Below are 23,977 nucleotides of genomic sequence, written 5' to 3'. Positions count from 1 at the left end.
CTTTCCAGGCCCAGCAGCCCCGGCCTGGCCCGCATTCCTTCGGGGTGACAGCGCACCAGGGCCGGCCGGCGGTTTCCCCAGTCCTTCTGCCGCCGCCACACAGTGACTAAGCCCACAGGAATCCCAGCGGGTGCTGGACCCACCCGGAAGACAAGCAGGCCGAGAGGAAAGCCTGTGGCTGCCCCGACCAGCAGAAGAAGACCTGCTCTCTGCCCTCCAGCCCCTGGGTATACTGCAGGAGAAGCTGGGGAGGCTGTCCAAGGCACGAGCAGCCCCACCTGAGCTCAGGTGACAGCCCATCTCACTTGCAAGGCCTTGCAGAGACACCCAGGCCCCATACTCAGGACTGACTTTGCTGAGGAATCAGAGAGCAGAGTTTCAGGGTGCACCTTTATCTCCCTGAGAAAGACTCCCAGTAAAAGTCGGTTGTTTGCCCAAAGGAGGCAGAATTAAACTACGGGCAGGCAACCACAAGTTTGCTTTGACAAATAAAACAAGAAAAAAAAAAAATGTAAAGCTACACTGGCCCAATCACTTTCCAAGAGCCTAATTCATGGTAAAATCAGCAGTCCAAGATCTGATTTTGATAAATCACTTCCTGACTCTTCATATATTTTACTCTCTGTAGGACTGTTATTTTTATTTTGCAAAAGAATTAAAAGTTTACTGGAAACCACATACCTTTCTTCCTTTACGACAACCTGTCATTCATCACAGCTAAAACACCCACCCATTAAATGATATTTTTACAAGATTAAAGAATGGTTTTAAAAAGAAAGAAATCTCCTTAGTTAAAAATGAACCAAACAAAGGTACCTAATCACTGATCAGCATCAAAGTTTTGTTCCACACATGAAAGTAATTCATCAGGCCAGGTGCGGCGGCTCACACCTATAATCCCAGCACTTCGGGAGGCCAAGGTGGGTGGATCACCTGAGGTCAGGAGTTCGAGACCTGCCTGGCCAACATGGTGAAACCCCATCTCTACTAAAAATACAAAAAATTAGCCGGGCGTGGTGGCAGGTGCCTGTAATCCCAGCTACTCAGGAGGCTGAGGCAGGAGAATTGCCTGAACCCGGGAGGCGGAAGTTGCAGTGAGCCAAGATCACACCATTGCACTCCAGCCGGGGTGACAAGAGCAAGACTCTATCTCAAAAAAAAAAAAAAAATCATCAATGTAAAAATGAATTCTGCCTAAGGAGGGGAATTTAAAAAGTCAGAGAAAAGCAAGGTATTAAAATTCAGAAACAAGCTGTTTTATAATTAAGCATCTGTAATTTAACTATACTATGTCACTCTGATTTTCATCTTTCCTTTATCATAAGAGTCATAGATGTTCTCCGCTCATATAAAGGTGGTAGGAAGGGAGGGAGGGTGCCATGCTAATAGAACCCGCATCATGTTTACTAAGCACTAGGCAGATGTGGACAAAAACTCCAAAGATTTAAAAGTCTCTTGACTAGAGCAAGACATCTTCAAGAACCCATCCAACACGGTGCCTAGCCTTCTTCAGAGAAAGACAAGCCACTAAGTCATCCCTGGGTGTGTGTTCAGCAGGAGCCCACTGGGAAGTATTAGGTGAGCTACGATGGGAGAGTAATGGGCAGGAAAATCATAGGAAAGCAGGTCTGGATTTGGGCTGGCTGCTTAGCTGCATGGCACCTTGCACAAGTTATAACCAGGTCTCTTGCCTCCATTTCCTCTTCCACAAAAAATGGAACAGTAATATCCATATCCACCCTACAGACTGTGCAAAGATTAAAGAATACTGGCGAGGTGCCTGGCACCTAGTCATTGTTCAGTGAATGCCTGTCATGATCACGAACACAGTCCTTGCTAAGAGGGTGATATGATTTGGCTGTGTCCCCGCCCAAATCTCAACTTGAATTGTATCTCCCAGAATTTTCATGTGTTATGGGAAGGACCCAGGTGAGGTAACTGAATCATGGGGGCCGGTCTTTCCCGTGCTATTCTCATGATAGTGAATAAGTCTCACGAGATCTGATGGGTTTATCAGGGTTTCCACTTTTGCTTCTTCCACATTTTCTCTTGCTGCCACCATGTAAGAAGTACCTTTTGCCTCCTGCCATGATTCTGAGGCCTCCCTAGCCGTGTGGAATTGTAAGTCCAATTAAAACCTCTTTTTCTTCACAGTCTTGGGTATGTCTTTATCAGCAACATGAAAACAGACTAATACAGAGGGTAATCACCACAGGAACCCAGACGGGGAGTGGGGTCAGTTCACTGGTACAAAGATCTTGATCAAAATAACTCATTACCCACCTGATCCCTATCCACTCCAGGGTCCACATCTAGGAGTCCCAAAGACCGGCATGCATGGGTTGGGTCAACAGGCTGCCTGGAGGTTTACCTCATTCCAGGAGTTGGAGAAGCATTGTGGGAGGAACTGGGGTTCAAATCTGCAAACCTCCAAAACATAGGAGGGATCTTCTAAAAGTTTCTGAGAGTTCTAATCACAGATTAGGGGAAAAAAAAAGATGCCCTTTCATCAACACGGGATGAAATGCTAGGATTTAGACATGGTTTTTTTGTGTGTTTTTGTTTTTGTTTTTTTCCTATTCAGAAAACAGTAAATCATGTAAAAATCTTGGAAGAGGAGATACAGATTCTGACCTAATAAGATGCTACAGCTCTGATTCCACCATCAGAATACCTTTAGGTTGGCACCACTTGCAATGTATTAGTGCAGCAAACTGCACGAATCCCCTCATTAGATCCAGGGCCCCTGAGAGTAGAAAGGGGAGTGGGGCAGTAAATGGCCAGGGAACAGGAGACAGTGGGCTGGAGGGTGTCCCAGGTTCTAACCCCAGCGGGGCCTTCAGAGCCCTGGTGTGGTCTGGGCTAACCTTTCAATCCTTTTCCAAGTCTTAAGTTTCCTTCCAACTCACTGTGATTCTTCCACAGAATTACACAGGGCAGGTGAAATTATTTCGTAGAAAATGCTCATGGAGTACAGAGGTTCTCACTGAACTTCTCTATTCCAGGGCCGATGCCTTTGTTTTAATGGCAGCACATCATCGAATAACCAAAACCACAGGTACTGCACAGGTCTGAAGGATCCAGCTCTGAGGGATACCGAGGCATCCGGGGCTCCCTCTGTCTTCTTTCTGTGTACACAAGGTACCTTCAGTGACTGCAAGGAAAATCCTCTTGCTTTCTACATCAGAGCACGTTCCATAAGGGCAAAGTGCTCCAGTCATCACCTCCTGTTTTCTCTAGCCAGACCTGCTCTGAGCTGGAGACCCACTGCAGTCAAGCAAACTTTTAGACACAAGAAAAAATGACAACGTGTCTATTACAGAGGTCTCAGCTTAATCAGAAAATGGCACTGTGGGCCAGAGAAAAGCTGACGGTGATGGCTCCTACCCCAGTGCAATAGGCAGATCCATGAGAGCTCTCACTGGGGCTGCTGGAGAACTGGCTGCTTTCTCCCACTTTAGTAACCCCTGCTTCGTAACTGTCAGTGCCAGAAAGCCACAGTGAGCCCCCAGTGGCCCCTGTATTACCCACCCAGAGAGACAACCTCTCCCCTCCATGAAACTCATTTCTGGGACCCACACCTAAACTTTAACACAAATCAAAAAAGTTGAGTCTCCTTAAAAATGCGTTTTGCAAGCTCACAGGTTCTTGGTTCATAAGTGATACTATGGAACAATCTGGTTGGGAAGGGTGGCACACAATAGAAAAAGTTAATGATTATCTGGTGTAGTTTGCTTTAGTCTGTGAGTTCAAAAGTCTCCTCATTTACAATAACCTTAAAGGATAACAAAATAAAGTCCTAGAAGAAATGTAAATTTAATTCTTTCCATTTTCTCAAAATATTAATTGCTGATACAATTAAATGGATTGGCCTAAACTGCTCCAAAGCTTTTCCTATCTGCTAATTAAATTTGCCCTCGCTGCCATAATACAAATTCTGGGAAACCTTCTGGCTTCTGGGCATACTATGTAGGATGAGAGAATCAAATCCATTCAGTCCTAATCTACTGCCCCACTTAATAAACAAAAAATGTTAAGAACATGCATTTTTTAAAAAATCTAAATGCCTTCATAATATAGATATAGCAAGTCTTCCCATAATGCTAATGAAGGCTTCTCACAAGAGTTTAATGAGCTGGTATCCAGTATCTTCCAGGCCCAGGGATGTTAGCTTCTCCTCCCTTAGTACAGAGGTTGCTCAGACAGCAAACAGCATCATGATCCATACTAAATGCAACGGCCCTACTCTTTATCTTTATAGTCTGTAATCCAAGTCACTCTATTAACAGGCAGAAAAATCCCAGCTAGCTTCAAAACTCCCTCATCTTTCCATTATTTCAAATGACAACCTTTTCCCACTACTTTATCTTTGCATTAAGTACCAGGAGCTGAAAGATGCAATCAATTTAATATTTCCCTCTGCCCATTTACATGACTTATTTGTTTCAGCAGATCTTCTTTGCCACAAATCCTTCATTTGCCCATTCATGTCTGCATACTTAACATAGATTTAATATTTCTCCAGGCCAAAGATCATATGCAGAGTTTTTCTTTGACTGGAGGACAGAAGAGACAAGGAGAGAAGGAGAACGTCTGGAATTCCTTTGTTCTTGGAGACAACTCCAGAGAACAATTCTCAATAAGAAAAGTTATAAAAAGCTTCAATCAGCACCCTCACGTTTCTGATTTAAAGTTGGGGTGGGGGGGCGTGGAATAAAAAGAGAGGGAACTAAACATGTACGAAACTCATTCTAGTGTGAGACATTGTCAGATACTTTGCTGACCTTTTATCATAAAACTCTCTCTCGGTGGCCACGGGTTACAGCAGGGAACCTAAAACCCAGACTTGGGACCCCAAGTCCTCGCTTCACAAAAATCATGACATGAGTGATGAACCAGTTTCTGTTCAGCCACACAGAAACTCATTCAAGCCCTTCAAGAGGAAGAATCCCACCTTCAACTCCACACCTCCTCCAGCACTAGGCGGAGATGCTCCTGATTCCACTGAGAATCCTCCTGCCCACACAGGCAGGAAACTCGGGGCACTCAGTGCCTGCTCTCTCACCCACTGCATGCCCACAGACCTCTGCAAAGGCAGCTCCTTTGTTCCCCCAATCCTGAACATTTGGTAAGTGGTAAGGCCTCAGAGGGGGCTTTTTAAACAGGTATAAAGTAGAAACTACCAGCTTTCCACCACTCCTACCTCATCCATCAGAAAACAGAGCCACCAGCCTTCCAGGGTAGGGTTCATCAAGCCTTTTCCTCCCCGTGGAACTAAGCTGTACACAGTAGTCAGAGATAAATAATGTCTAAGCCAAACCGGCTTGAGGGCACATATGGAGGTGGGGGGCAGAGGGACACTGGCCTGGGACCTAAACCACCATTCGGACCTCATCTTTACAAAATAATATACTCCACATTCCAAATGCCTGGCAAAGTTTTGCATTACAACTCATTCACGAGTCGAGGGCCTTGCATACAGTGCTCAGCAAACAGGACTGAGCAAGTGTGGACATTTCTCATGAAAGGCCTCGATTTCAACCAGACCCAAACATTCTTTTAATCCAAAGTTCCAAATGTGGAACTTACCCTCCTCTGAGCTCCTAGCACTTGTTGCCTCTATTTCTCTTCTGGCAAAAGTTGTAGAGCGTCTCATCACACAGCATAAGTTGTCTCTCTCTTTTTTAAATGTCAAGTGGTTTTATCTCCTCTCACAACAGAATCCTAGTTTGTGTCATCTCATACTGCCTAGCATGAGACTTGCACAAAACGGGGACACCTTAATTGTGTAGCTGAGGGACACGATGGAAACTCTGGCCAAGGAACTAGCAAGGAAACCTGCAAAGACACATCCAGACCTAACCTAGGTGTGACTTATAACTCAAACCTCTTCTCCAGTCTCCCTCTCTATGGGAGTGATACGTACACAATGTGTTCGCTTCCACTTCCTTAATGATGGTGGACTGACATGAACAAGAATGATGGGGAGGACCATAGGACCCCAAATAATTCACAAGTCAGCAAAGTGAAGAACTCACCTAGGCCATACATGTGCACACATTCTCTAGCACACACACTTACTCTCAAACTCTACTGTTATTTAGTTTGTTTATTCATTTCAGCTAGAACCAGGGACCAATTTGGTCATCCAAAAATGTTTTATAAATCTCTTTATAAAATTCCTGCACCTCTCAGGGCCAGCACTAGAGCAAGGCAAGATTGGTGTCCAGGATACAAAACGTAAACAGGTGCTCCCTCTCATGGTGCACTACCCTGAGAGAAGACCTCTTTTGTCTCTGGTCTCTGGTCCAAGATTTCTCACTCTGGTCCAAGATGCCACCACTGCTGCCACTGCCACTGCCACTGCCATCGCCGCCGCCTCCTCCTTCCCTTCCTCCACCCCCAAGAGAACTATGAGGACCAAACCACTCAGACATTAAGTGGGGTCAAGCCCACATGGGAGATGGATTTTTACAGAGTATCTCCTCCATGGGCTTCCCATTAGCTGTGAGGCTGGAGAATCAAACATTATAAACAAAGCTTGAGTCCTAACCCACAAGTGGTTTCTCAACTGTTTGGGGAGAGAGATGAATGAGGAGTAAACAAGGTCCTCTGAACCTACTGATAAAAAGTACAGAGAAACCATCATCACTGACCAAATAACCCAGCAACGGATGAGCACAAAAGCAACTTGGAAGCAAGAGTCCTCAGTAAGGAAGATTTGGGGGGCTTCATGGAAGATCAAGTGGGTGACGGTTAAGGAGAAACCACGAAGAGCGTGGCCTCAGCAGGTAACATCTGCTCCAGCTAGAGCTCACCATGCATGCACACCAAACCCAGATGCCGAAAACCAAAAAATACAGCAGAACGCACCCAACTCCCAAACCACTGAGAAAGTATTTTAATTTTGCTTTGATCATTCCAGCTGCGCTTCAGAGTCCCCAGCATTTCAGCAGCATCATAGAAGAAGACATCAATCACTGGCCATGGCACAAGGAAACTCCTGCTTGGCTACTGGGCTGCTCAGATTCTGGATGAGGGAAAGCTTACTTTAGTGGAAAAGAATGACTTAAATGAATTTAAATTCATTCCACATAATCGAGTTACATCAGCATTTCTCATATGCACTTATGAATAATTCACTTTGGTAACAGCAAAAGCCAGACCAGAGAAAGTCACTTCAAAGATCTAAGACTTAACATCAATCCTACCTGAATTTCCTGCTCTCAACTCCTTCCCTAACCACTTTATTTCCTTCTGCCCTATCACTGAGGTGCTTTGCCAGCCTCCTGTCCTACATCCATTATCCCTCAGTAAGCTCTCTGGAACTTTCCAATTGCAGCCACCTCCTAATGTCCACAGCCTCCTCTTCTAGATCTAGTTTTGTAGGCAGTCCCTAAGGGTAGGGCCCATCCTAAAGAGTTCGACTGCTTCATACCATTCCAAGTCTAGAACATGTCCTCAGTCTCTAGTAGTGTTTACTGAAAGCCACGGCCAACAGATCTATCTGAGGTCCCCAGCAACCTTGTCTTCAACACTGAATCTCAGAGCTGGAAGGAAAGTCAGTAGAAGAGGCCAGATCGTGCTTTCTGCAATAGACAATGGTGCTTAAGTGTACACAATTTTCATGCAAATTCCCCCGATCATGAAGCTGGGCTGCTCCCTATACTTCTTGTCATTTGATTACCCAGGCCACCTGCCTCTCCAGCCCAGCTTTATAATGGTAAGGCACTGATGAGTTTGCATTTATTTAGATACACTGGAGGGATTTTGCGACTGGAGTTACAGGAGGCTGAGGAGCTGGCATCTGAAAGTCCATGCTTCACGCTTTTCAAATGCACTATGTATAACCAAGCTCGTTTCCAAAAACAGAATCTGAACTAGCTCATAATAAACCATTCACCTTTTATTTTTTGCTGAAGGGGTCAGAGCATCATCCCAATTACCATTTCTCTCTAATGACCACTTACTCCCTTCTTACACATTTTCATCAGCTCTTTATTCTACACTGAGTATTTCCAAGAATTAGGATAACACTACTGCCCAATAAGGTAGAGTTGGGGTTACCCAAATAAGCAACAGAAACTTTCCAGTGGGACCGAGTCAAGTCAAGGGTCTCAAGTCCCCCCACCCTAAAGCACTGAACATGAAGTTCAGGGAGCCTGTGTCTGAGGCCTAAGCACTTGCCCTGCATCACAATGAGCAGAAGACACAGGAGGCACGACAGCCGTCATCACTGCACGGCCACCAGTACACCTCAAAGCCAATTAATCCTGCAAAACAAATTCCTCTCAAAATGGCAGTCTGTTAGGTCAAGTTTGGCTGTTTTATTAATTGCCTATCAATAGAAACAGCTTTGCTAGGCACACCCAGAAGTTCATCCCTCCTAATCACCCACCTTTGGCACCCAATGACTTTTCCAAGGAGGATCTTTTTTCCCCCCTCAGCAAACAAGAAATATTTGGTGAGCTAAAGAAGCATTCTTCTGAGAAAATTATACATTCTCAGAATTCCATTCATAAGCGACTACTGGTCACAAAAGAATGGCCAGGGATAAGGCAGGGGTGGGAAGAGGAAGGGCAGGAGATCCAACGGATGGTGCTGCCTGGACAGTCCCTGAAGTGATAAAGAGTTAGAACCAGATACACACTTCTGCATTCAGCTGCTGTCTTTCCTTGTGAGTGGAAAAACACACTCAGTACATTCTCTGCAACCCTGCTTAAAACCTCTTCTAAAGCTTCTTTGACACAGTTATTCAAAAGCTTCTAAAAGTAGTATCGACGTATTACAAAATAATCCAATCATTTCAAGTTCACTGAGGAAGAGAACAAAAATATATCCTTACATCCTATCTGAAGAATAGTCTAAGCACCTAATAATATCATCTACTTAGCAAAGCAGAAGGGGCCATTCAGAGGTCAAGAAATAGGAACGGAAACGCTGTACTAGGTTACCACCCCAGGAACAAAGCTCGTCTTTTCTAGGACCCGAGGATCTGACTAGTTTCCATTTGTCTCTGCATTACAACTAATACCTCTGGGAGGTGGGGGTGGGGGTGATCCTAATTCAAACAGTAAGGCTGCCCAGGAAGTATTTCTAATAATATCAACCTTCGTCTTTCCTTTTTTGTACTGTAGGCTCTTTGTCTCCTGATCTTCTTTTATTTTGTTCCCCCTTTTTACTACTAAGCCCAACTCCTGGTCTCAGCAGCTGCTAAAACACGTCCAAGCACTTTGCATCTATCCGGAAATCCAGAATGGCAGCCTGGGTTCACAGATCTGCTGCCAAGGGCAGATGTATGCGCACTGCAGCTGGGCCCTCCTCCCCAGGGGCCCCATGGGCACAAGCAGCTCAGGGTGGGCCAGCGAGCCTCAGTCACACTGGCTGCCCTCAGCCCCACCTTCTGCATGAAGGGTGGCTAAGCTCCATGGGCCACTCTGCATTAACCCCAGGAACGGCAACCTCACTAACTTCATCCAGGTCCCTTCATTAGGACTTGCAAAAACAAATCAGATGCAGCTACACGTTGGGGCAGTGGGTGCAGCTTCTCTAAACAAGGCCATGGGTATCAAGCAACCGACAGTCCCTAAATACGCTGCCTCTGTTCCCATCCCACATGGATTATGGGAAAAATGGCAGGAAGAAAGAAGAGAGGACTGGGCGCTTGTTTGTGACCAAGGCAAAGAAACAAAAAGTGACTTCTGTTCGATAATGAGATGAAACAGAAGCCTGGCTTCGGGCAGAGGCCTGGCATTCCTGCACAACATTTTCCCACCCACCTGATCCCCTTGAACGGAAGGAAGACCTAAGGGAGGACAGAGAGCCAGTGTTTGTTTCCTGCAATGGGGGTGAGAGGAGGAAAATGAAACTAAACAAAACAGGAGAAGAGGCTGGGTGGGAGAATAAAGTGGTATGCACATACACAAACACACACGCACACGTGCACGTGTGTACACATATACTGCTGGCGTTACCAAAGAAGAGGATAAACAGGCACATGCTTCATCCTGGAGCAGATGGTTGGCTACCTATGCGAGACCTAAAGTTGTCATAAAAATGCACATCTTTGTAATCTTTACCAATAACTGTGCCCACTCTAACCACTTTAATGTTATCCATGCAAACAGACAGAGGCATTTAAAAAAGATGGTATTTAATGATTTAATGTCAGTATCATACAAGAATCTATGGATATTTCTTAAATGCTCCCAAATACCAAACTTGCAAACAAAATAAATTCAGTTTCAGAACCAAATAAATAAGAGTTTACATATAACTAGGGAGACTCCACTGGCACCCCGATATAGACATATGTACCTCGCTGAATGTTCTTTAAAGATACAGTTTATCTGGACAGACACAAGAATTTGAACAGTACGAATCAAATTAGCAAGAACCACACCTACAGTATGGCCCGCTATTTACAATAACTGAAATTCTACAATTTAGAAAAGCAATACAGAAGGACCATTTAGTTATGGTAGTGAACATACATAGTCAACACAGCTTAAGACTCAGAATTTTAGATGGTCTCAGAATGCAACTCTTAGTTTAATTAAAAAAAAAAAAATAGCAGCAGCTGCCACCATTTACCAAAAACCTATGCGCTTGGAAACATGTTAGATGCTTTCCAAATACTGTCCTATTCCTGTCTCACTGAAGGAAGGTGAGGTCTGGCAGCTTTGTCCTAGCACCAAATACCTGAGGCAAACAGATGGCACTATCTCAAGGCATCAACGGTTCTTAAACCTTTGCATATGATACCACTTGTCCACACAGGAACATAGTTTAAAAGAAATACATCCTATTCTGTACAAAACGATGTATTCTTGCAGATCTCGCTGTTAATATGCCATGGGGAAAACAAACAGGGGAAAGCTGTACATCCGCGTGTGGAGCCACCTAAACATCCTGAAGACCAGTCACACTGAGAGTGAGGGCAGGCACAGGATGGTAGCTTCTGCCCCCACGGACTCCACAATATTGTGAGGAACAGATGCTCAGGGATATCAGGGGTGAGGCCTGGCCAGCCCCATGACATCCTGAAAACCTAACAGCGGCCAAGCTGACCCCGCAGAAGAAGTGATCTAACCTGGATGGTCACCCTTCCCTGCCTAAGACTCACCCTTTCCACCGGCCCCAGAAGCCCTTATTCCTCCTTGACTTGAAAAGACAACTGTCCCCCATAAGCCCTCACACCTCCTACCAAGCTCCAAGGACTGTTCTGTTCTTCTGCCTACTCCCGCAATGCAGTTCAAACGTTTACCAGGGCTCTGCAGTGAGCTACTTTTCCAAAGACAGAAAAGCAAGGCTATGTGCAATCAGACGAAACTCCAGCTCTCATTATAACATCCAGCTTAAAGCCATATGTTAGCCAGTGGCAGGTACAGACTAGAACCCAGAATGGTCTAGATTTTGGGTTTCTACTTGGGGTTCCTTCTTCCATATAAATGATCTCTAAATTTCTCAAACCCTGATTCCCAAGTTATACATGATGATCAGTGTGCCATTTGATGAGTTATGAACATTTTAAATGCTGCATACCTTGCCTGTATATACTAGTATCAAAGAGGAGAGAGAGAGACAGAGAGAGAGACCAAGCAACACGAACACACAGGCAGATCAGGAAGCAAGAAATCTCAGAGCAGACCACGGAAACCCTCAGTAACTTACTCAATTTTAGAGTTTGAGGAAATGGCACAGGTAGTCCGATGCAAGCCCCCCGAGTTCAAAGAAAGGAAATGGAAGTACAGGGCAGACAGGTGACGTGGCAACCGTCCCTAGGAAAGGCACTGCTGGACCCAGCTGTCCCTGTCCCTCACCAGCCTCACATGCCCAAGTCCCATGCACCCCTGGGGCTGCCATGCTGGCTGCTGAGCCATGGGCGCTGGTTTGGAGGTGAACTTCTTCGAGGAAAGCAGCTTCTTATCCCCCAGAAGTTCTGCCAGTCATCTGTGCACTTTGGTTTTTACTTAAAATGTGATTTAAACAGCCTGCTCTACTTAATACTGCCTGTGTCACAGACAGAAAAATCCCATCTCCCACCCACCAGCCTCCCTGGAACAAACACCTTGGCTGTCTCTCGCTACCTCCAAGTCAGGGGAACATTCCAACTAGGATGGTGCTCAGAGACCCCACCTTTTATAGCCAGAGTCCCTGATTCACACCATATGCCCAAAGGAGGCGTGTTTCTAAGTGATGCTTCCAACTTCACCACCAGCCAAACTTAACTTTTGAACCACCCTATACACGCAAGTTGAGCAAGGCAATTCAGGACAAGATTAACCACGGGCCCACACGCTCCACGTCATCCCCACTCTGCTGAGAATGTCACACTGGCATACACATGAGGAAAGCAAGACGGAGGTATTAACGCAACAAAGAAAGAGGCTTTTCAAGCACAGGAAGAAACCAGAATAATTGTACAAATAGGTTTAACTGGTGAGAGCTGAAGGGGCTCCAGATATTTTCCAAATACTTGGCATGCAAAAATCACAAGTCAGTGATTCTGAAAGCTTTTTGGTCTCTTAGACGAGATCCCTATTAAAAACTTCTGAAGGAGGCCCAGGATAGTGACACCATCACTACATGACAATTAGCCAAAAGCAAAGTCTTTGAGGCACAAGGCACATGCCCCAAGAAATGAGGTGGGCTAAGCCAGGTCCCAGGGAACCTGCACACAAACTGCTTCACCATCTCGGCAACAAGCGTCGGCAATCAGGCAGAAGAGAATGTGAGCTCCACGCCTGACTATAAAAGGCATAGCAATGAGGCCTGGGGGCATGTGACCCCCTTCTAAATAAAGATCACCCCCACACTGGGAGCAGCTGACCAGAGCAGAGGCCTTCCAGGGCAACCGAGACAAGTTCCTACCAACAACACAAAGCCAGATGCCCCTCTCCTGGCTGCCTTCTCCTCCGGGGTCCACAAGCCCCTCCTAAGGGTCCACCTGAAAATGCAAGCCTGTGTCATGATCGTCTTAGCAGTCTGGGGAACAGTGGCCTGCAGAAGACCAGCAGCAGACCACACAGTGCTTAACAGAAACATCTCCGCTCTTCACAAGTAGCTTAAGTTTAAAAAAAAAAAAAATGTTAAGATGAAATACTGCACATCACATGAGTGAAGTCTCACTACAAAGACAATGTGCCCCTCTTCCCCCCATCCAGCAGATGACTTACACATTCTTTTTTTATTATTATTTTCCTTTCTCAAAGCTAGCCATAAAACTTAGTTACAAAATCTTTTTTTTTTTTTTTTCTCAGACAGGATTTTATTATGTCACCCAGGCTGAAGTGCAGTGGCACAACCACGGCTCACTGTAACCTCCATCTCCCCAGGCTCAGGCAGATCCTCCCATCTCAGCCTCCCAAAGTGCTGGGACTATAGGCACGTGCCTCCACAACCAGCTAATTATTTAAATTTTTTTATATGAACAAGGTCTCACCATGTTGCCCAGGCCAGTCTTGAACTCCTGGGCTCAAGTGATCCTCCTGCCTCAGCCTCCCCAAATGCTAGGATTACAGGTGTTAGCCACTGCGCCCAGCCTTCAATTTACACATTCTTAAACAGGTCCTCCACTTTGATCTAGCAGGTCAGCCACACCAACCTATACAGGAAAACGAGGGAAGGAGAGCGCCTCTACTCCGCAAGACAACACTGCCCTTGTGAGCAGTGGCTGATAAACAAGGATATAAGAACGTGGCGGGGGAAAAAATGTAGACTTTTTTTTACTACAACCTGCCTTCATTTTAAGTCAGTGAGATGCCATCAGTGAGATGGCAGTAAAATGTTTTCCTTTTGTCAATAAAAACAGCCATTTACTGCCTTCTCAAAGGCTCCAATCTGCTATTTTCCTGGTTTCTCATTTTGAGGGCAATAGGAAATGCAACAAACTCCAGGACTGCTGCTCCCAGTCAATGCCCTTTTAATTGAAATAAGGCTGCCCCACCAGCTAAGCCAGCTTCCAACACAGCCCCGGCCCTGCCTTCCTGGATTTCCTGGCAAAGCCCAGGCCTTCTCACACGCACTCAGGGTGATCTGAGTAGACCACAGGCTGTTCATCCCAATGGGTTAAAAAGTACTTGGAGACTTAGTTGCAGTAAGGTCTTAGGTTTTGTTGGGGTTTTTTTGTGGGAAAGTGAAGGCATCTGCACCTGAAATGAAATACCAGAAAGCCTCCACGGCAAGCAAACAACAGGCACTTAGGCAAATTCAGCAGGAAGTAAGAAAACCACAGGCACTCAGGAGGATTCACCTCCGTCCCTCCCAGGGCAGAATTGGCCTTCAGCAAAACTGCCTTACAAAGTCATGAATGGCTTCACGCGCCAAGCTTCAACCTTTCAGATGATTTCCATACTTCTCCATCATCCTTGGCCTGGAATCATCCCCACAATGGCAGGAAAGAAAAGAGCTACCCACCATAGTGGTCCTCTCTGCCAACTAAGAGTTGCAGATGATTCTGGTCAGTACTCCTCAGCAGCAATGACAGCAACAATGACACAGTAAACATCTGCATTTCATAATCCTGGCACAACTGGCTCACCGAAGACTGCCAGGATATGCTACTCTCTGCTCAAGGGGAAAATGTATCTTCTGAACAATAAATCCTTCACTAGGCAGACGCAGTGCTTGCCCTTGGGGTGACAGCATACAGTGGAGGATACACCCAGAATTTACAGTGGGGCAAAAAGTGTCCCATCAGGTGCTGGGAGACAGGCCTCCTGAAATCTGCAGAGCCTTTACATCCTTGAGAGGAAAAGGCAAGGCTAGAGTTCGGCCGGGTGAGCCGTGCTGGGTGGTCAGCAAGGGAGAGCACCACTGGGGCCAAGGACACAGCAGGCAGGCAGGAGGGAGTGGCACATGGAGTGTGGCATGTTGTCACGGGGTAGCTGTTGACCACTCAGGAGCTTCACACTGTACCACATGCCTCTCCTATAGGGACTTGCTACAGGATTTCAGGTAGGGGAGCTCATCAGTCCAAAGTGCACACTAGATGGCTGGGCGCAGTGGCTCATGCCTGTAATCCCAGCACATTGGGAGGCCAAGACCGGTGGATCGCCTGAGGTCAGGAGTTCGAGACCAGCTTGGTTCACATGGTGAAACCCCGTCTCTACTAAAAATATAAAAATTAGCTGGGTGTGGTGGCATGGGCCTGTAATCCCAACTACTCAGGAGGCTGAGGCAGTAGAATCACTTGAACCCGGGAGCCCGGAGGTTGCAATGAACCAAGATCGCACCACTGCACTCCAGCCTGGGTGACAGAGTAAGACTCTTTCTCCAAAAAAAAAAAAAAAAAGTGCATATTGAAAAGCTCCCCAGTGCTTGGTGGAGCCACAGGACACAATAGCAGGAGAGAGGCTATGTCACTGCTGTAAGGGGGAGGAGCAGAGGAACACAGCTGAAGCAGTATTTCCATTCCATTCAGGAGGGAAAGGGCCTGGTATCCAACTGGAGAAGGAAGTGTCCAAAAGACACCCACATTCCTGACATAAGAACCAGGGGAACAAAAGTGTGGCCCAAATAAGAGGGAATAGAAAAGAAAAAAAATAGGCAAAAGTGAGGAAACAGGGAAGACCATCAGAGGCTGTAGTGAAATGCTCATGGTGGTCTCATATGAACGACAGGTCCTGGGCTCAAAAGGGTTCTGTGCTGGATATGAATGACAGGTCCTGGGTTCAAAAGGGTTCTGGGCTGGAGATATTTGGAAGTTTAGGTGGAGACAGGAGGCAATGCAGTTACCAGTGGATGACATGAGAACAAGGAAAGTGAAAAGAGAGCCCAGGACAGAACTCCAGCCATGCTATGATCTGAATGTTTATGTCCCCTCAAAGTTCTTATGTTGAAACCTAATCCCCAGTGTGATGGCTCTGGGAGGTGATTAGGTCATGAGGGTGGAGCCCTCACAAATGGGATTAGTGCCCTTATAAAAAAGACGCCAGAAAAAAAATCCCTCGCCCCTTCCAACATGTGAAGACAGTGAAAAGGTGCTTCTGTGAACCAGAGTGTGGGCCCTCCCCAGACAGTTAATCTGGTAAGCACCTTGAACTTGGACTTCCAGCCTCCAGAACTGTGAGCAGTATTTCTGTTGTGTGTAAGCCACTCAGGGTATGGGATTTTGTTACAGCAGCCTGAATGGACTACGTCAGGAGACCACCGTTAAAAGCCAGACTGAGGGAAGGGAGACAGAGAAGCGGCACCTGTGGGGGTAGGAAGAGACTCATAAGAGGGTGGCGTTGGAAGACAAGGAAGAATCAACCACACCACATGTCAGGGGGTGCCACACAACTATGTTCTTACTGAAAGGAAACCACTGTACACAGTTCTTTAAGGGTCAATCGCTCTTTAGGAATGACTCAAAAATGTATAAAATCCACTCCTAAATCCAAAAAGAACCGAGAAATACAGAAGTGTGCAGAGAACCCACAGAGGGATCACGTCCATAGAGGGAGGAGAGTCTACTACACTGCCAGGCACTGCAGAGTCACGGCACAGAAGGAGTTTAAAGGACAGTGCCAAGTGAAAACCGCGCATCAGCACGACAAAATCGAGTAGGCTCAACGATTTCACACACACCCTTGACATGTTTCTCCAGATGTTCTCCTTAGTTCTACAGGCAGCCAACAGAAGATTACCTGAATGGGATTCTTCTGTGCTTAATCTTTTCGAACGGCCATCTTAATGCTTATGTTGAACTCAAGGTAGCCATTCTGCCTGGACTCAATGCCCTTCACGGAGCTCCCCAAATGATTCCTAAGGGTTCTGGCTGGAGAGGTGCATGCGGGGCTATGAGCCCTGCAGTGACCACTCAGCCAAAAAGATGATGAGGGGAAGAACTCCTGGTGTTAAAAGAAATGCTCTAAAGCAGCTTACCAACACAGAATGCAAGCCACATCTGTAATTTCAAATTTTCAAGTAGCCACATTAAGAATTAAAAAGAGTCGGGCATGGTGGCTCACACCTGTAATCCTAACACTTTGGGAGGCTGAGGCGGGCGGATCATCTGAGGTCAGGAGTTTGAGACCAGCCTGGCCAACATGGTGGTGAAACCCCGTCTCCAGTTAAAATACAAAAATTAGACGGGCATGGTGGCACATGCTTGTAATTCCAGCTACTTGGGAGGCTGAGGCAGGAGAATCGCTTGAACCCAGGAGACAGAGGTTGCAGTGAGCCGAGATCGCGCCGCTGCACTCCAGCCTGGGTGATGAGAGCAAAACTCCGCCTCAAAAAAAAAAAAAAGAATAAAAAGGAAACAGGCAGGTGAAATTTAAGAACACATTTTACTTAATCTAATATATCCAAAATGTTATATTTCAACATGTTATCAACATAGAAATTATTAATGAAATGGTGTACAGAGTTTTTCCTATACTATGTCTTGGAAATCTAGTGTATATTTTACACCTAAAGCAGTCCCAATTCGGACAAGCCACAGTTCAAGTACTCAATAAGCCATGTGGCTTACTCAATAAGCGGCTACCACACTGGACAACGCAGGTCTAAACAGAATCTACGCAAACCAAGAGGAAGTTCTGATTCAACTAGAAAATCTCCAAGAAATATGCCCATGCCTGAGTTTTCAGGACAAGGGGAAGGGAAGTCAATTTCCCGGAAAGCAGTTATCAATTTTATATAAGTACTCCATTGTGAAATCACAAGGAACATCAGCAGGGCTGGGATGGTCAAGGAGAAGGCTGCAGGGCGTGGCCTTGGGGAAGCAGGTGACCAACCAACAGGTGATATCAAGGCTCTGTCTGTCACCAGCAGAGCCCACCTTCTAACCATCGTTACCTTTTCACGGTGCTTTTCCTTCCTCCTTTTCATCTTCCAACAGCCCTATGAGGAAGGCAGGCTTTACCCCATTCCACATATGAAGAAACCAAGGCCCAGGCAATTTAAATAACTTGCTCATTTCTAGTCGCCACTCTTAGACTTGGACCCAGAATGCAGGCCTCACCCCTACCCCAGGGGTCTTCAATCAGTAGCTCATCAGAAACAGCCAAAAACCCATGGCAAGACCAAAGTAACTACCTACCTAGTTCGTGAACAACTCTCCACTTAATGGCGTTTCATATGGCACCTCCCTTCTCTAAAGAGCTTATGAGTTTTCAAAACATCCTCATGCCCATATATGATCACCACTAAGGGATGTACTGGACTGCCCTAGAAATATCCTAAAAAAGCCCAACTACAGCCCAGAAGGGCTGGCCCATCCAAGGTCATTCCTGGCCCTCATCACCACATTCAACATCTCTTTTCTACTCCATGCTGTCTCCCTTGGTAACACCTTTTACTTTTCAGATAAAATTTTTAAATGTCAAGGTTATTTAAAAAATATATTTTGTTGTTTTCTCAAACCAGTGGGTAACTTAATGATAGGGCAGTTTTAATCAACCACACAAGTGACTTTAGCATAAGATCTCCCTCCAACTCCAGCCAACCTTAAAGTGGCCTGACTGCATTCTCAGAGCTCTACAAGGTACTGGCTGCAGCCAGTGGGACCCCTGCCCTCACTAATCAATGTTCACATACGCACTGATCCAATTCTGCAGAATAGAAAAGTGCGTGGCAGATCAGGGTACACAGATCCTTTTCCTGTCTCAGGCCTGGCTGAACGGGAACTGAAGTAAGGGCTACCTGTGAGGTCTGTCCTTTATTTATTTTACACACTTCACCCCTGTGGGGTCTCGCCTTTTATTTATTTTAGGCAAGTCTAACAATTTGGGGTTTCTTGGTTCTTCATAACTAGAGAACATGGGTTCCTTGCATCTTTAACTGGGCCAACACTTAAATAATAGCTATTTATAGCTAACACACTGACTTCAAACCAGTGAGGAAAAGCTTCCTAGCCAATATACGTAACTATTGCTGAATGCAATAAGGTGAAGGCTCAGAGTCACATTTTAATACCAAACAGCCTGGTTCTTAAGGAACTGATCACATGAAGGCAAGAGCTCAGTTATTCTCAAGGGAAAATAAGCATATTGCAGATAAATATACAAGAAGCTTCAAAATACCACCATCTGACCCCCAGAACAGTAAATACTTTCCAAAGTTCCTTCACTTGTGAAATCTTAAGATTTTCACAACTGTTCAGTAAACAGGTATAAAAGAACGAAAACAGAATCCCAGAGGTTTAAAAATGTACCCTGCTACACAGCTACCTGCAAGTACAGCTTGAACCTGGGACTTGAAGAAATGGGTCCAGAGGTCTCCCACCTGGGCCAGGTGCTCTGTCATAACCAGGACACCTAAGCATCATAACATCATCACTAGGACCTAAGCACCACTTTCATAGGATATGAGTTAGTGCTTTACCTTCCCTTTATTTAACCATATTCCAAGTCCATTCAAACTAAGGAAGTCCTGCAGAACAAAAAATATCACTTTGCACAAAGGATGAAAGAGCTGACACATAAGCAGCCCCCAGCTGCCAAGGCTCAGGGACTTCCAAGCACACCAGGTCACCTTTCTCATCAGGAATTCAAAGCTGAAGGTCAGCAAGTGTCTAGCCCAGGAGTGTGGTGGATTATTTCTAACATGTGATTTGAACAGTCTTGACAGCAGCCATGATGGCCTCCAGCCACGCCACAGTCCCGCAATCCAAGAGTCCCAGATGCAAAGGAAAGCCAACCAAGACCCCCGCTGGGAACCACTTCCGCACAGCAGGCGTGCCACGTCCTAAATGCAACACGACTGCACCCTGCCCGGCGGAACTCATGCATTCAGAAGAGAAGGGAGGTCAAGGAGGAGGAGAGAAGGGAGAGAGGCAGAGAGAAAGCAGCCGTCAGCATCATTCTTACTTTTCTGGCAGCGGTTTGTGGTCCAGCAGCGGTAGTTGTACTCATTATTGATGGTGGTCTTCTCACACAGCGGCTTCTCCTCCATGGTCCCTGGACACAGGTCCCCACATTCCTTTGGGGGCTTATTCCCCACAATGTAGTTATTGGACACCGCATCCAGGATCAGGGACCAGTCCACAGTGGAGAGGTAACAGAGGTCAGCATTTTTCTCAATCCTGATGGCCCCCCGAGTAATGTTCCTCAGGTTGTAAAGCCCAATATCCTTGAGATTGGTCATCTCGAAGATGACCAGGGCGTAGTTGTAGAAGAGTTTCCAGCCGCGGATGACCGTGAGGTTGGGGAAGAGGTCTCCGAGGCTCTCGAGGCCAGCCACTCGGAACAGCAGCAAGTACTCGGTAATGACCGTGAGCTTGGGGAAGCGGTAGCTGCGGTAGTCCTCGGCCTTGGAGATGAGCAGGATGTGGAGGTAGCCCTCGATCACCGTGCAGTTCTCCAGGCGCTTCAGCTGCTGATAGTCGTTGCGGATGTCGATGCCTGGCCCGCAGACTAAAGGGAGACAAGAGGGTAAACGTCTCAGTTAGAAGGAAATAATTTTTAAACTATTTTCCAAACAATAATACAGTTGGTTTTCAGGAATCCTGTATTATTATTAAAGAAATAAGGTTCAATTGTTCATTGCAGAGCTGTGGGTTGCAGACTGACAGTTCAGGTGGCTAACCAGTTAGCTGGCATTTATACAGTGCCAACACTGGACCAGATGCTGTGCAACACACTCCAACCGACTATGGGACAGGCCATCCCCATTAACCGTGCAAATTAAAGCTTACAGCCCAGAGGCACACAGAGGCAGTGGCGAAAGTTAAATCTGCAACCCAGGCCAGCCGGACTCCACCACCGCACACTCCTGGTCCGTTCTGCAGAGCGTCAGTTGCCAAGGCCTGAACAGCTCAGCAGCCAAGTATCAGTAACTTACTACTGCACCCTGCCTGAAGGACACAGGGCAATCAGTCTACTCTACACTGGAGAACCGTCACTGTGACTTGTAAAGTGGGGACTAAAAAATGCATGTTTCCATGCTTCCCACTACCATTTGACATAAGCCGAGTAGACTGTGTTCTCGCCACACGTGCATTAATGTAGACATAAAGGATAACCTAACGGAAGATTAAAAACGTGATTTTTTTTAATGAATAAAAGCAGCATAAACTCCAACTGTAAGAGTTTTATTGATCAAGAAAGCATGCTTCCTAGAGTTTAGAGGTAATAACCAAAAAAAAAAAAAAAAAAAACAGTAAAAATCATCAACGATCTCAACATTCCACGATAAACAATGTTAACACTATCTATGCCAATTATCCACTCTCTATAAATGAAGGTAAGTGAAATCAGACAAAAATGACATTTGTAAACACACTTCCTTCATTTAATATTTTACTAAGTCAATACATGTCCTTCTACATCACCATTTTAAGGGGACAGTAATTCCAGAGTATGAACACACACCATGAGGGCTTTTTTTTTTTAACCAATCCTTTATTGTTGGACATTTAGGTTAGCTCCTGTTTTGCACATTATAAACAACACTCCAGTGAACATTATTGGCAGATACCCAAGACTATTTTCTTAGGATAAATCCCTAGAAGTGGAAGTGCTGGGCCAACGCATTTGCAGATTTTAAAGGCTTTTCATAAAATGGCCTCAATACTGGATGACTTATTTTCTAAATTCTAAGCACAGACACACACCAAGAAAACTCTGTGATAACCTTTTTTAGGATTTAATAATCCCAAGTACACTATTAAAGCTTCTCAGATAGAGTGAAGTTTTCTGATTGATGCAATTAATTTGGGAAGCACCCAACATGTATGACACCATGAGAAATGCCAACAGGCAGTGCCCTGCCCTCTGAGGAGGCTCATGGTGAAGGCAAAGAGCTAAGACCCATGAGGAACAACTGTCACATGAGGCAGGTGGTCAGTGGTGTGCACACAGCGAGTCCACTCTAGATGTGAATGGAATTAAGCAGGACAGACAAGAGGTGGTGTCCAAGCTTTGTGCCACCGTGCTAAGGAGAGCTCTGCCCACAGGCTGGCTCCCAAAGGGTGCCTAGGATTTAAAGCTCGGTAAATATCCCACAGGCCAGAGACAATGCAGAACAAGGTATGCCCATGTGCCAGCAGCTCTGATGGTCAGGGTGGAGAGGGGAGCAGGTGAGGAAATGAATTTGATAGCACCCAAGTCATAAAGGATCACATGTGGGGATAAGAACTTTCATCTCAGAGGAATAAAGCCCCCCCACAAGGCTCCTGAGTGGGAGAGAAGCCCATGTGAGGCCTTTTGCAGGATTAATCTGGTGGCCCAGTGCAGGACGGAATAAGTGGAACAGACGAGGGAGAGAAGAAAAGTCCCACTGGGCATTACATTACAATCAAAGACAGAAACTGAGCAGAGATAGCGAAGACAAGAGGAAGTGGAGGGACCCAAGGGCTGAGGAGTGGGCAAAGCTTGAGAACTTAGAATGTGAAACTTCATATCGTCTAATTCTTCTGTTTTACCAAAGAGAAAATGACACCCCTAAGACAGAGAAAAGAATGGCAGAAACCAGCACTTGGCAAACATCCATTTTAAAGGTGAGGAAACAGATTTGGGGAAGTCAAGTCACTTATACACAGTCACAAACGTTAGATTTCAGCCCCTACATAGCAAAACTTGACACAAGGCTTGTCAGTAGTCCCACCTCTCAGCACCCTCACCTCCTGGTTACCTTTAACCCACTCCGACTGAGCTTTTGTCCCCATTATGACACCGAATAGGTCCTAGCAGAGCCCCCAGTGACACTGTCGAAGTGTCACTTGACCTTCCAGTCACCTGGCATTGCCTCCTCCTCTCGGCTTCCCTGATTCCACACTGCTCTGCCTTCTACCTGACCTCTAAATGTTGGTTGCTATCCTCAACCTTTTCCTCTGTCACCTCATCCAGACAAGTGGCTTCCTGTGCCACTCATACTCTAGATATGATCAAATTCATGTCACTGGCCCAGACTCTTCTGAGCTCTAATGTATACATCCACCTGAGTATATCCATTGAGGTGTCAAACAACTCACTCATTCCCCCATATAATCCACCTTCCAAGCTTGTAAACTGTAGCACTCTCATTCTCTGAGTTGCTCACGTTAAGAATCAAAGAGTCATTCCTGATTCTTCTCTCCTCTCGCACCTCACATATCTAGTCCAGCAACAGACCTCAGGGTTCCAGCTCCCAAGCCTATGAGAATCTTGGTTGCTCTTCCCACAATGCTGCCCCACGTCATTCCTCCCTGTGTAGCACGCTGTTCCTCAACAACCCTACACAATTCCCTCCCAAGGTACACCACCCTCTGCAGGACACGGCTCCGGCCCTTCTTTTCATGGTCTCTCTCATCGCAGCTCCAGTTGGTTCACAATTATATCACCAGTGCCTAAAACAGTACTTGGTGTGCAGCGGACACATGACATGGGACACATGCAGAGTGAATTTCATCATTCTTTCAATGTCTGTGTGTCTCCACTACTTTAGCTCTGATCTGAGCCACTATCATCTCCAGCTTGACCTAAAGCAACACATTCCCCATGATCCAGCCTCCTCACGGTCCGTCCCTGTCCCAACACCATCTGACAAGACTCCACAGGACTCACCAACCTCCAACACACCGACCTCCTCCTCTATGATACCCTGCCGCCCACAGTGCTTCTGCTCCTTCAGGAGGCTGCCCCATTCTCTAGCCATCTGGGTCTCCACTCAAACGTCACCTCCTCAGAGCTCTGCCTAAACACCTTAGCTTCAACTATTCCCCCAACTGTCCCCCAACTCCTCCCTCCCTCCCCTACCTCTCATTTCTCTTCTCGCTTCTCTAAAAAGTCATTTTATATATTTTTAATAATCTTGTGCATGAAACAAAGTTTGTGTACAACGAGCCATTTTATTACCCTTTGTGGAGGTGTCTGAGGGAATCTGGGCATGTGTGGAAAAGACACATCACAGCTGAAGGGGGCCGGGAGGGTCTTTTTTCCCTTGGGGACACTAAATTAACTGTGTGTCGTGTGCCTGAGTTTTGAAAAGTGACCCGTCACATGAGGTCAGGTGTGGAATTTTCCACTTGTGGTGTCATGTCAGTGCTCCAAAAGCTGAAACTTTTGAA

The 23,977-nt window shown here is 46.1% G+C and overlaps 1 protein-coding gene across 3 annotated transcripts in view; it reads right to left on the bottom strand.

The window, feature by feature from the left end:
- The window catches only part of IGF1R (insulin like growth factor 1 receptor), a 316,223-nt gene that overhangs the window by 236,795 nt on the left and 55,451 nt on the right, over positions 1-23,977 (bottom strand). For all 3 annotated transcript variants that reach the window (XM_004056810.5, XM_019010887.4, XM_055364071.2), the window contains exon 2: positions 19,800-20,345. In XM_004056810.5, coding sequence (XP_004056858.1) covers positions 19,800-20,345 — 546 coding nt within the window. The remainder of the gene's footprint in view (positions 1-19,799; positions 20,346-23,977) is intronic.

This window comes from Gorilla gorilla, chromosome 16 (assembly GCF_029281585.2).
Source record: "Gorilla gorilla gorilla isolate KB3781 chromosome 16, NHGRI_mGorGor1-v2.1_pri, whole genome shotgun sequence".
In the NCBI taxonomy this organism is placed as follows: Eukaryota; Metazoa; Chordata; class Mammalia; order Primates; family Hominidae; genus Gorilla; species Gorilla gorilla.
Note: the sequence above shows the minus strand (reverse complement) of the source record. Positions and strands in the feature narration are given on the sequence as shown.